Genomic DNA, 13,976 nt, shown 5'->3' with positions numbered 1-13,976 from the left:
ATGCCAAATTAGGGAATGCCATAATTTCCTGGAAATGTCACCATGCCAAGTTGGCAGGAAGCATAAGGTCACGTCTGGAAATAGTGGAGTTTTGAAGTAGAAGTAAGTATTCTATATATTCAGCCTACATACAAGCCTTCAGACAATGAGTGTTCTAGGAAATCCAGTCAATTGTAAATGGATTCAATTTCTCCTGGAATAGAGAAATAGGAACATGCATTTTAAGTTCTCTTGGATTACAAAAGCATTTAACTCACAGTTGTAAGTGCTAGTCACTGAACTCACAGGCAGCTCTAGCTAGTTCCTAAAATTTCTGACTAACTCTCAGTATGAGCTCGTGCTCCTCGTGCTGATGGTGCCAAGGGGATTTTCAGTCTCTATGGTTAACAGCCTGAATCGGAAATGAACTTCCCTGTGCTTTCTTCAAAAACAGGCTTTTCCACTAGTACCTATACGTAACTACAACCAGTGAGTAAAAACCCTTGATTCCATACTGGTTCTGCGTAGCTCTCTGGTGAGAACTATTATATCTAGAGGAATAAGATCTTAGTGAATAAAAATATAAACATATCTTACCTCTTCCCACTGGTGTATGTATCTAATCAGTCTTGAAAGTCGTAATAAACGTAACAGGCTGAGGATTTTTGTAAATCTCACGATCCGAAGTGCTCTTGCTGTCTTATAAACCTCTGAATCCATTCCTTTTTCTACAATGAGAAAGATATAATCCACTGGTATTGATGAAATGAAGTCAACCACAAACCAGCTTTTTAAGTAATTCATCTTAATGACTTTAGGGTCCAGTATTATTTCAGAGCTGTCTTCATTAACAGTCCCAGTTCTAAAATTCATGATCAAGTCCAATAGAAAAACAGTGTCTGATGCCACATTGAAAATAATCCATGGTGTTGTTGTTTGTTCTGTGAAGAATGTGATTCCAACTGGTATAATGACAAGGTTTCCAACCATCATTATGAGCATGATTAAGTCCCAGTAAAACCTAAGAAATGGAAGAAACAGAATGGTTGATGTAATGCAGTATAACTTGCTTAGAAAGATGGTCTCTATCTCGCCATCACCTTCACCTCAAGCACATTTTTGGCTCTGTACAAATTAGCTACTGAATTAAAATACTGTAACGCATGGTCAGTTTTGCCATAAAATGCATACCAGGTTAGTAGCTATGCTATGCTGCTGTAGTGAGGTACAAGCTATAGGAGAATGCTGATATATTTTGTTAACACTAAGGAAACTTTAACTCATTTGATATATTCACAGTCAGCAGAGAAAACAAAGTAATTTAAACATTTTATTAGATGCCTTACTTCTCAAGGATATGCATCTAGGATGAAGTCAGCGCCATGGCTTATCATTTCACGGCATATCTGAAAGGTGCATGTGTGGCATTCAGTGGCCTTCTCCAAACTCCTGTCAAAACCTATTACCACGCTTATATAAGTAAAATGGATGCTTAGTGGCAATCACAAATGCTTTAGCAATGTGACTATTTTTTTTCATGGCTTCCATCCAAATGGAAACCCAAATATCTAACAGATAACATATTAAATGTAAGTACCTCTTTGCAAATGTATTCCTACCATTACTTTGCTGGAATAAAATTATTGGAAGTGAAAAAAGCACTGAAGCAGAAAATAGAATAAAAAATTAGATAATATCAAAATCTACCCTGACTTTTACAACCTAAATTGAACTTTCATGCATTTTTACAACCTGATAGCCTGTCTTTCAGAGCTGAATAATACCTGTAACTTTCACAGTAAGAATTGGATACTGTATTTCACTATTTTGTTTCAGAACTATCTAAAGGCTCCTCTTCAAACCTCACTGAAAACAGTTTGATACAGATGGTAAAGAGCCAGACTCACATCTTTAGTATCTTCTACAGAAACAATGAGTAAGGCTGCCTATTATATAGAATATAGATCTATTGTGATGAAAGATTTCAAGGAGATGGTAATATGCACAGAATTTAATGAATGATGATAATTCCTAATCAATAAATTACCATGGAAAGTTATTGTTGTTTAATAAAATGAACTCAAAGTGAACCTTAGAAAACACAACCCAAAGGATGACCTCTTGTTCTGTTGGAGAACTGGTTTAAACTGTAATCCAGTGCTGAGCGGGCAGTTGGACTGGATAGCCTCCAGCGATTCCTTCAGACTTAACATTCTATGGCTTTTAATACGTTTCTGTGCAACGCTCCCCTTTCTTGTGTTTCCCAAACAACACAATAAAAATACATATTTACTAATGGAGATATAATCCATGAGAACGACACACACACAGCATTCAAGGGCAACATGATCTGACCAGCCAGACTTGCTCCAGGAAGGCACGGAAACAACTGCTCAACAGGCTCAAAAACTGCTCAACAGGCTCAACAACTGCTCTCCGCAGACTCACTGCCCTTTCCAGATGTCGGGAAGGCAGGAGGGGCTTCACAAAGATGTGTCTGCTCTGGATCCCGATCGTAGCAAACTCTGGGCAGGGAATGAGCCACCAGCAGCCCAGTGCTGCAGCGCTGAATTCCAGCCAACTTCCACCACAGCAGCATAAGCTTCCTACCATGCCACGGGCACTCCGTCTTGATAAATGTCCATGGCAATCAGCAAGAAATACTGAGAGAGGATAATAGTTCGGTTGGCCTCAGAAAGCTTCTGAACCATGAACAACTTGACTTGCATACAGCATATGGACAATATTATGTTCCTTAGACTGCCTATTAAACTCTTCAAACAATCCATGTTTCACATTTATTTCTTAAAAAAATCTGTTTAGAGATTGCTGACCTGAGAATATAAAATAATTAGCTGCAACTGCACAACAGAAAGGCGAGAGTACATAGGATTGAAAGCGGCATTAGAATTCTCAGTTGTGAAACTCCTTACTCCAAGGAAAATCTAGCAAGGCTTTACCATCACCTGAAAGGGTTGAGAGCAAAGTACTTTCATAAAAGACTTTCCAAGAACTTGTTTGTGTAGCACAAGCAATGCATTTTCTGTCTTAAACACCTGCAGTCTTATTCTCAATGTAAAGACTAATTGCTGTGAATATCAGTTTTATCTAGGCTGTATGTATTTTTAATTATGGCTATAACTATAAACTAGCAAAAACTTCCAAATTTCTCATCATTTATTTTATTAATTTAATACTCTTACTGCTTTACCAGATTCCTTTTCAACAATCTAGAATTACCACAGAGAAGGAACAGCTGCTTTCCTGTATCATTGCTACTATGATCTATAGTTATAATTACCACAAACACTTTTACAGTGCTACCAACCAAAATATTTCATCAACCTGATTTGGGAGAATACACTTCTCCAAGGAACCCTGAAAATGAATGGAGAAAAACTAGAATAATAAATTCATCTCTCACAAGAGATAAATACATTCATCTGTGGCTCACTCCTAATCAAAGTATTGCTTAATTTCAGATTGAACTTTAAGTTTAACCAGCATATAACCAGGAGTTATGTTACTAAGGCTAATCAAAGGCAAACAAAGACCAACCATTCAAGCAAAATAATAATAAACCAGATGATTATAGCCTATTACAACGCAGTATTTAAATGGTCTTTATGCACTGTGATTATGCAAAATACACTGCCCTTCCTGATGCTGAATGTCAGTTTAAGTTAAATTATGAGTTAGGGCTTGAGTAATGAAATAACACTGAAAGGACTATGAGACTGTATCAGTTTTGTGTTTATATTTTTGTCCAATATGTAGTACAATTTGATTAGTTACTAAGAAAGGCTCTTATTGCATTATGATTCATTTTTCATTTAAAAAATGTATTGTTACTTTTCCTACAGAAAAATGTTTCCAGGTGCCATTCTGTTGCTCATGTTACATGATACTTTTCTTTCAGATGAGAACTAGATGTAACTCTTTGTATCGCCCTTTGGTGGCCTGTGAAGAGGCAGTAATACAATGTGTTCCCTGCCTGTCTGTTCAGAAAGTCCTATTTGTGTAACCAATAGAAAGGTGAAATGCTTCTGTGGTGCAATGAGCTGCTCCTCAGACACAGAAGAGCAGCCCTTTCTTTCAAACTATTTTAGCACTGATATTTCCTTTTCTATTTTTATTTAAATGAGGATGATGATTGTAAATTTAAAGCTTAGAATTTCAAAGTTCCATATTTTTATAACTTTTTAAAAATGTTGTCAATAAGCAAGAATGACACAGGCCTATAACAGAGACTTGTAGGAAATGAGGAAAAACTAAGAACCTGGGGGTTTGAATATCTTTCTGAGCTTAGAATGAGAAGGAAGAACTAACTCCATCATTTTTCTTCATTTAGCAAACAGCTCAAGAGCTTATTGTTCCTCTGAAGCTAAATCAGTACTGCTACTATTCGTTGCTGGGCTAAGTAAAATAAGAGGTTAACACAACAATCTCCATTGAATAGTATTACTGAAAAAAATAAATGCTTCTAAATGACATTTCTAATATCTCTAAGTGAAATAAAGTCTAAAAAGTATTGAAAAAGGTTTTCAAAGACAGCTTTAAGAATTTTGTTTTGCATATTCTAAAGGATCAATTTACATAAAAAGATCACACTAATTATTACACTGACATTTTTGAATAAAACTATTTTGATTCTGTGGAAGAATGGCCTGAAAAAGGGGCAACTTAGAAAAAGACTAGGGCCTAACGGAAGTTTTGGCATTACAAAAGCTTGCTTGGGGTGATACACAGTTGCCACTTCCAGGATGGTTGGTGCGCACGGACTCTTCTCCTCCACGGTTCCCTGGGCAACGCAATCTGCCCTCCTTGCAGCTGCAAAGGGGAGTAACGGAGGCTGGAGCAGAGTGAAGACACCGTGGCCAAACTCTGTTGCACTCCCTGTGCTGGGCTGCTGATAAGCCACACAGTAGCTGTCCAGTGGGAGATATACGATAACATGTCCAGTGCTGAGCCAGCAAGGGTGGCAAATCACTCCTTTCGGATGAACTTTGCTTGAACTTTGCTCATTATAATGTCAAAACACACCTCCATCCCCAAAGTTACCCGCCTCCAAGGTACGACCACTCCTCACTGAGCATGCGCTTTAGATTTTTGATTGACTGTACCTTTAAATGAAAGCGAGAAACTTTTTCACCAATCAATAACAATATTAAAGTATGACTCTAGTCACTCAAGCTCCACCTGAATGTAAAGTATAAAAGGTGAACTCAGGAGGAAAAGGAGGAGGGAAGAAACCATTGTAACTCCTGGGTCAGTCTATGGGCTGATCCCCCTTTCCTGCCCTCGGGTTGGGACGCCGCCTGAGGGGACTCGAGACTGAGAGCCCTCTCCCATCATCTGGGGTGAGTGATGATTGCACATTTGTACATCAGAGCTAACTAAAAACCCCATGCTCTAGTAGAGAATTTCCTGTACTGACCTGCTTTGTAAATGTTGCATTTGAATAAATCATGCTGTTTGTGAACTTGACTACTTGTTTGGGGTCAGGGGGGCGATCGGACCTACAGTTGACAGACTGTTCGTGAATCCGATACTGCCAGAGTCAGGCATATAGCTAACACAGTATTTGATATCTCCTTCCCCCCCACCACTACAGCTTTCAAACTGCAACAGATTCATAGTCATGCTACATCGATCTTTTCCCTCATACCTATTATGCTTTCAAAATTTACTGACAACGGTACTTTTTACACCTCAGAAACATACCAAAGTTTTGGTGTTTACTTGTTGCCCAGGTGATGAGCAACCTGCTTAAACTGCCTACCCAAGTACTGATAAATAACTATTTAGCTGATATGAGTTCATATTTGTACCAAGCTTAATAACGTGCACCACTATAAATTCTAAGGAGCATTTTATTTTCTACCTTATATGTTCAACAGTGAGGAGTGCAGTTTTTAACAAAGGAAAATTTAGCTCTAAGTCAGTTAATTTTCTATCATCTAGTTCACTGTATATGCAGTGTAAAAAGTCATTTGTATTTTTTTTTTCTTATTATTTCCTGGTTGCTGGCCACTGACAAGCATGGAAGGGGAAGCAGTCATAATATGCTTGTATCATTGGGGTGTTTTTTTTGGTTATATGATTATTCTTAAGGCATGTCCAGAGAGCTCTAGTGAAAGTCAGTGGACTCATCAATCACATCGGCAGTATCAAGTACATCTCCCACTAAGGCACTGGGTGGTATGACTTGAGGCTACAGGTCTTTGCTTAAGGTCACAGCTTTTTGAACTCTACAAAGATCAAGAAAAATCTTTTTAAGAGCAAAACATAACAGCAAAATTTCATGAAACTTAGTCACATATATTCATCAGTCATCTTATATAGTGGAAAGTCTTTGGAAAGCTGCTCATTCAAACTAAAATGTCTTTCAGACCAAATCCGATTCATCTGGGATGATTTTACTGGGTTCATTCAGAGAAGCATTAATTGTAGAAAATTCTATCAAGTTTTCCAAAGGAAAGCTGCCTCTTCTTCAGCCAAATCTCTTGCCTGGCTGCTTTTACTGGCTCAATGAAATGAATATTCTGACATTTTTTCTCTCACCTTCAAACACAGCTTTATTTCCTTTCCTTCATGGATCATCAATTCCCCTAACAGAGAAATCAATGTCCTATCCGGAATAAAGCAATCTTACTAGAGATGACAGTAATTTCAAACTTTATCATAGCATACTGTAACGAGCACAAAACTTGATATTATCCACATCAGAATTTAATTTTAAAAAGAGATGACATCTTCTTGCTGTTCACCTCTATTAATTTTATTACTTTAAAATGGAGAGCGAGACATGCCTGAAAAATCAGTAACTTTAACATAATCTTGCTGGCACATGTGCTGCAAGAGAAGGGAGGTTTTCCCTTAGGGATATAGATTTTTCCAATGCTTGCACAGGTGCCTGTGCTTGAAAACCTTCTGAGTCCCAGCCATGCAATCAAATCGCAATCAGCCCAAATGTGAGGACATTCCCTTCTGCCCAGCTATGCCTTTTCATTTGCTTTTTCCCTTTCTCCCTCCTTCCCCCGCACCCAACATACATAATCACACACTTTAAAGGATTTTCACATTTGCCTCCCGCTATCTAGAAGAAAACATACTACTTCTGGAAAAAAAGACGTTTAAATGAAATATTAAACTACCTATATTTTGCTCATAAATATTACATTCAACATCCTTTATGCAACCAATTCTGTTTAAATTTTGCAAGTGCATGGAGTGCTTCCATGATTTTGGCTCTGTATATATGATTTATGAGATATGACCTCTGAATGTGTAATGTGAAAGACAATAAAAAATGCTGCAATATTCTGCTTTAAAAGATTCCAAAATTTAAAATGTCCTTAATCTAGCTTTATGATCACATTAATATGTATGCTTTAAAACAGCTGGTGAAACATCCCTATTCTTCACATTTGCAAGCATCAGGCTGCCAACAGGTGTTTTTCTGTGGTTATTTTTGTGTTGCCCTTCTATACAGATAAAACCTTTCTCTCAGATAAGTGTATTTAATTTCACAATGCTTTGGGGAAGCAATAGTTTTATTTAAAAAAAAAGTCTCCTGCATTCTCCTGAAACTTGATTTATAGCTTTATTCCCTTCTATTTCAACCCTGAGGGTTTTTAACTGCTAAGTTCATGTAAATGAGGAATTCTGGAAGGCTGAAATGGAGCCCCTTCCCTGGCCGACTCCAGTTGGGATTAAAGTACACAGTACATTAGAGTACTAAGAGCTTTAAGAATGACCCAACTAATAGCATTTCTTCAGCTCAAAGCATTGAGTTTGAGCTGCAGAAACATCTCTAAGACTAAGTAGAAGTATTTGACAGTTTCTCAAATGAAAACATTTCATCAACTTTTTCTATTTTTTTTTTCATTTAAAACAAGTCAAGTACCTGAATTTTCCCTGAAAGTTTCCCTGAAAGTCCCTTAGTTATAGAGCCTGCTGGGAAAACAGAAAGTCTTTCTCTACTTGCCTGAGGCTAGCAAGTCTAGGATGAAGCAGAGGCTTAAATTCAGAAAACTCAGTTTCACTGCAGGAATTACAAGCAGTGATGGAGCTGGGAGTCTAACAGACCAATCATTTAATTCTGATTAAGACTAAAACCAATGAAATAAATAATAATAATAATAAAAAGTTTCTGGACTACCAGAAATCTTCATATGTTTTGAGACTAATATTGAAGTCTTTTGCTTCAAGGTTAATGAACTTACATGTGATGTTGATATTTTTTAAATATTGATGCTACTTCCTACATGCTATGAGAAAAGGATTGAGAAAGATTAATGAAGTTCTACAATGCTGACTTCCCTTTTTTATATAGCTATACATTGTATCTTAACAATATCTGTAGAAATTTTATCTGTAAAAATTAGCAAGTTTTATGATTTCAGATTTTTTTTTCATGAACTTTAACTGGTGATAAATCACAGAGGTTTTTGTTCAACACTTAGCAGCGGAGATTTGCAATGTTTTGCCCTGTTGTGATTATATGTGCAAGGCAGGTGACTGAATGAATACAGTGCTCAAGGAGACCTGATCAGAGCCTGGCAAAGACAACTATCATTAATTTACTACTTTTGAAAGGCTTTGGCTGTGGAATTTGGTTAGGGCCACAACGAGGTTTTGGAGTTTGTTTTTTTGTTGGTGTTTTTTTTTTTTTGAATACTAGAACAAAAAATCATAGTATTGTCCATATAAAGTGACTTTAAAAATAACTGATTGCCATTAAATTGATTCATATGTACTATTCAGTAAATTCCGCTATCATTCAAGTAGGGCATGCTTCACCAAAAAAATTGTCATTTTTTGTACTCACGCAGTACCTCTTGTCCAAACTTTTTAAACTATCTTACACATACTAAAAAATTAAGTCGTAGATTCCTGAGGTAGAAATGGGTAGAGGATTAATATTGCCTTCACTGCATATGGAGGGAGGATGAAGAGAATGGTCACGCTAGCTCGTTAAAGGACACAGTAAAATAATTCAGAAAGGCAACAACGACTGGGTTTTAGTTAGCTGATTTTATTCACCAGCACAAGATCTTTGTGATAACAACATCCACCACTAACTGATTGTTACAGGGACTGGCTTATCAATTAGTAAACAGCAATTAGTGCAACGAAATGAAGTACCCAGCTTGTCCCAGTAAAATGCTAGAGAGTTTCTTCCAGAACCTTCAGGCAAGATCCATGAGAGTATCTGCTCTTTGCACCACAAGCAAGGCAAGTTTTGCAAAAGTATCGTATTTTTAGTGAGTTTGGTATTGCTGCAATTTTTAGCAAAGCGAGACCACGCTGCCTCCGCAAGACTTCACAGTTCCCTGCTTTGCTGCCGGGGACAGCGCCCAACATTTCCCCACTGCGTTTCTGCCACATCAGCTGAGTTCGTGCAGTTTGGCAGATTCACTGTTCACTTTATTCTCCCCAAAAAAACACAGAAAATCATGCCATATGCCATTATTATTTCATAACATGATCCATTCTTTGGTTTTAGCCAATAATTTCTTTCTGTAAATGCTTGAATACATATGATGTTTGCAGCTCCTTTTCACCCAGAGAAACTTATTAAGCTAAAGTAGAAAAATTAAAGCCCGACTTCCACTTAACCTTGGACAAGAACAGGAAATTATTCTCAGTGCAGTTCTGATACTACCTTGCAATTCTCCAGCCTTCACATAGTTCCTTCCTTCCCTAGCCCCATTCCTCAGTGTAATACAGGGTAGTGCTCCTGGCCAGGGAGCTCCTGGCAGAAAAAATTGTTGAGGAAGAGTGAGAACACACAAATGGGTTTTATGCTGGAAAAACGTGAAACCTGTTTGCTGACCTATACTCTCATTAAAATATTTCAGATCATCAGAACTGCTTCAGCACCAGTATGCCTCACAGCACAGTTAACGAGCCTCCTTGAAATTTATCCCCTCCTCTCAACCTGTTAGACTGCAACCTGTCGATATGAGACAATTCTCTGTAGGTACCCCAACCAATTTGTTTCCGTTTCAGATAAAAAAACTCTTTAACCAAACCAGGCTTGCCAGCATGCTGATTCTTTAAGTGACAGCACACTTCTGTAGTAGAACACTTGTAAAAAAACATCCGTATTCTCAAATTAGAAATGAGCAATTTACAGGCATGAGAAACAGCCTGAAAGAGATAGAAATTTAAAAATATCTCAACTGCAAAAATATTGCAATTTCTCATGTTGGAATGCATGCATTAGTTAAGAATTTGTAGTGACTTTAATTTTAAAAGAACTGTTTAGTAATATCATATTTAGGATACCTCTGTATTAAGTAGCAATTGACAGATTTAGGTTGGGAGTAACCTTCTACAATTCATGCCAACAAAATAGCCTGTGAAAGGAAGGCAATTTAAACCAGACACCCCCCATACACAAAAAAAAAAATGTTTTTTTGAGGAGGATGGGTGCACCTTAAAATTTTCTACAAAATGGCAGAAATCAGCAATAGCACTATAGCTAACATGTCGATTAATATTAATATGTTATCTCTCCATTTATCCTCAGAGACAAGAGAGGCGATGACAGGGGAAGTTACTCCTCAGTAGCTATTGTCACATCTCAGTGATGGGCACTGGTGGGGAGAAGGGTCTGTGACCATCAAACAAGTTGTAAAATGAGTTTTGTGAGGTGAATTCTTCTCACAATGAGAAGACTAATACCCTCAACTCAGTTCACATCAGCCACCAAGATTTCTGAGATTTCAATACCTACTACTACTACTACTACTAACAATTTAATCCTGCAACTTGAAAGTGAAAAACTGTCTCTAGGCATATAATTGTATAGATATAGTAGGAACTGACAAGCTACCTCAAACATTAACTTTTGCTTGGGAAAAAAATGTGGTACATCATTTCTTGAAAAAAAAAAACACTGGAAGTAAGACCAGGCATACAGTTAGACATGGATTAACACATTATGTTTAAACTAAAAAATGAAGAATTCTTCAGATATTTTGAAGGAAAAAACATCGTGGAGAAAGGGGAGAGGAGAAAAAAAAAGTAGGTATGGAGCAAGTTGATGGATTCCATATGAAGACTTTTTTGTTTAGTCCTACCTCATGAATGAAAAAAAATATACACAACTGAATATTTATACACCCTTACATATCTACTCAGATGTACAAAATTATAACACGTCTAAACAATCAAGGGAGCTTATATATGTCAAGTTAAATTTTTGCTCCATATTTTGGCTAACCTTTGGCTCCAAAGCCCCTGTTTCTTCAAATAGAAATGTAATTGCCAAGAATGGAACAATATTGTCAACTCCTTCATTAAAATAAGTGTAAGTGTTGTTCTAAGAATCAGTAGATTGTTTTATTATAATCCATGGATTATAGGTTGCAGTAAGCCATTTGTTTCAAAAGGCAATTAAATGTGATTAAAATCTCATTTTAAAATAAAATATCATTTTAGTGAGTTATTAAGAACTCTTGTGCTTGTTGTGGAAATAACTTGGGAAAATGAAGAACGGGTAATGGTAAATCAAAATAACGTTGTTGTTCGTTTTTACTTTCTACTTTTAAGGATTAAAATATATTTTAGACACTTTAAAAAAAAAAAGGTAAAGATCAAATTCACGAGAGAGCTAGATAAGAAACCATTGAAGAAATGCCACATCCACCCCCCCCTTTCTCCAAACCACTCAATGCTTGGAACACCAACCAAAGTCTAAGAAAGATACACATTTCCCTCATCTATCTGGAGCCAGTTGAGCACAAAATTCCTGAGCCCCAAGGCACAGAGTATCTCCTGAAGTGAAGTGATGCTGCTGACAAAGCTTCCCTTTGCTTAAACAAAGTACAGTGGAAACCACAATATTTTTCCTGGATGAATAAGTTAACCATTGGAAGAGTTCTTCTCAATTTTTCGCTCTGTCAAAGCAGAACAACTGTGAGAGGTGATATTGAAAGTATCAATGCCAGAAGTGCTGTCAAAAGTGGATAGCAGAGGTTCAAATGCTGTCCAGCAGAGGATGGAAATAAATCAGCATTTTCAACACCTGGGCTGAAAGCTTTTGCTTCCTGATCTGATGGCTGAAAGGAAAGATCTGTGTACATGCTCAAATATATCAGCTGAAAATTGTATTAATTTCAGTTAGTATAAATAGATCAATTCAGTTAATATCTTTAAAATCTCCATTGATTGAAAATACTATGTATACCACACAAAACATCTTAATGACAGATGCAATTTTCCACATGTGACTTTAAATGCTTCCCCATGTATATTTATTATGATACCCTTCACACACATTAAGAACTGTGCTAATGACCAGATGGGAAGAGAGATGCTCAACCAGGGAATTCAATATTCAGTTTCACCATCATCTTTCAAAACCAAATTTATTACTTCATGCACTAAAAATGCTTGCCCTTACCATAAATGAAAAGCAGCTGATGTAGGTTTCTTCTCCTTACTCTATTCACATTCATAAATCACTACCTTATTCACTACTCAACTTGTGTCTTGGTCTCTCCGCTGGCTGTTTGCCTTACACAGAAGTTAAACAGATGCAGCATTGCTTTCTGCCTGCATTGCCAAAACAAATCAACTAATCATATAGCAAGGTAGAACAGTGATAGTTAGACCCAATATTCACTTGTTTAAAACAAAAAGGAAAACACAGAAAAGCAAAACAAGCAAATAAGAAAGAGAAAATATGATGTTGCAGTTTTGGGCCTGAGTAACTGTGACCTTGTTAGTTTTACTTCTCTCTGTTCCTGCTGTCTTCTTCCCAGGATATTTACCTTGCAATGCTCCAGCGAGCTCCATGCAGGCAGGCCCGAGCGAAAGTTCCTGCAATGAACTTTCATCACAGCACAGGCTGCAGGTTTGGAACATAAACTAAATTTCTGAGGACCCAGAATCTGTCTCAGACACAGTAGCTAGTGCAATTAAATGCTTTCCTGAAGAGCTCTTTTACAATTTAATTCAATATAGAGGAACAAGAGTTGCCTTTTTTCTTTTTTTTTCCAATGGAATAGTTTTGGCTGTTCTTTTTTAAAAAAACAAAAACCACAAGCAGTCAAATCAAAGCAAAACAAAAACAAAAAGAACACCCTCCTCCCCACATTTGTTAGGCATTCCTGATGCCTAAAATACTGCAGTGTCAGGCACTCTTAGATCACACAGAAGCTGTTACGTTCAGAGAGGCAGAATTCTGCCCAGCTCTTCTCCCTTCCAATGCCCTCTGCCCAGGGAAGCACCACTAGTCACATCCTTTGCACACTTCCAGTTTAAGAATGAGACTCTATTACAGCTTGTTACAGGTATATGCAACACTGCAGAGTATGGTCACAATCCTTTTCTAAAACCATAATCTTTATTCTATCTTTATTGAGATAGAACCATCTAAAATAGTTATATAAAAATATATATTAAATAAGTTTTTCCTCCTCCTTTTTTTTAATAAAAAGGGAGTAAATCATTTTGCAATGTGAAGAAACATGTCAGTTTTCAGCCTCAAAAATAAGATTGATAAAGATATTTAGATCTGAAAACTAGCTCAAACTTAACCATAAGCTTTGTTACGTTTCACCTATAAATATTTATAAGAAAAAATAATAAAAGAGAATTATTTAATAATCCACTTCTCCACTAGCAAGATTTATATTTTGGTAGAGCGTTTTGTTTTTCACAATTGACTTTGAAGTCTCCTGGTACAGAAATTCTCTTTCCCCAATCTTTGAGAGTTCAGACAGAGCATTCCCGTCTCCTTAGTGACTCTGCCCGCTCCTGTGCCGCTTCTCTGGATCAGCCGCAGAGCACAGGTTAAGGGTGACAAGGGAAAGTGTCTGCCTGCAAGGAAGGGTGGCTCTAATTGCAGCTGCTGATAAGCTGCTCTAAAATAAGCACTTGGAGAAACTTTGGTCAGGGACCTATGATCTTAACTATAAACAGCAGGAAAAAGTAACGGGAAAGCTATTTACTTCCATAAAGATGGATGACTGTTCCTT

At 37.1% G+C, this 13,976-nt stretch overlaps 1 protein-coding gene across 1 annotated transcript in view; it reads right to left on the bottom strand.

The window, feature by feature from the left end:
• The window catches only part of LOC148595661 (potassium/sodium hyperpolarization-activated cyclic nucleotide-gated channel 1-like), a 43,961-nt gene that overhangs the window by 16,810 nt on the left and 13,175 nt on the right, over nucleotides 1-13,976 (bottom strand). Inside the window, exon 2 of the mRNA XM_088519974.1 lies at nucleotides 577-1,000. Within this exon, the coding sequence (XP_088376100.1) occupies nucleotides 577-1,000 (424 nt within the window). The remainder of the gene's footprint in view (nucleotides 1-576; nucleotides 1,001-13,976) is intronic.

Source organism: Tinamus guttatus, unplaced genomic scaffold (assembly GCF_059628265.1).
Source record: "Tinamus guttatus ecotype Peru unplaced genomic scaffold, ASM5962826v1 Tinamus_guttatus_pri_ptg000078l, whole genome shotgun sequence".
In the NCBI taxonomy this organism is placed as follows: domain Eukaryota; kingdom Metazoa; phylum Chordata; class Aves; order Tinamiformes; family Tinamidae; genus Tinamus; species Tinamus guttatus.
The sequence above is the reverse complement of the archived record's forward strand: the minus strand, read 5'-3'. Positions and strand labels throughout refer to the sequence as shown.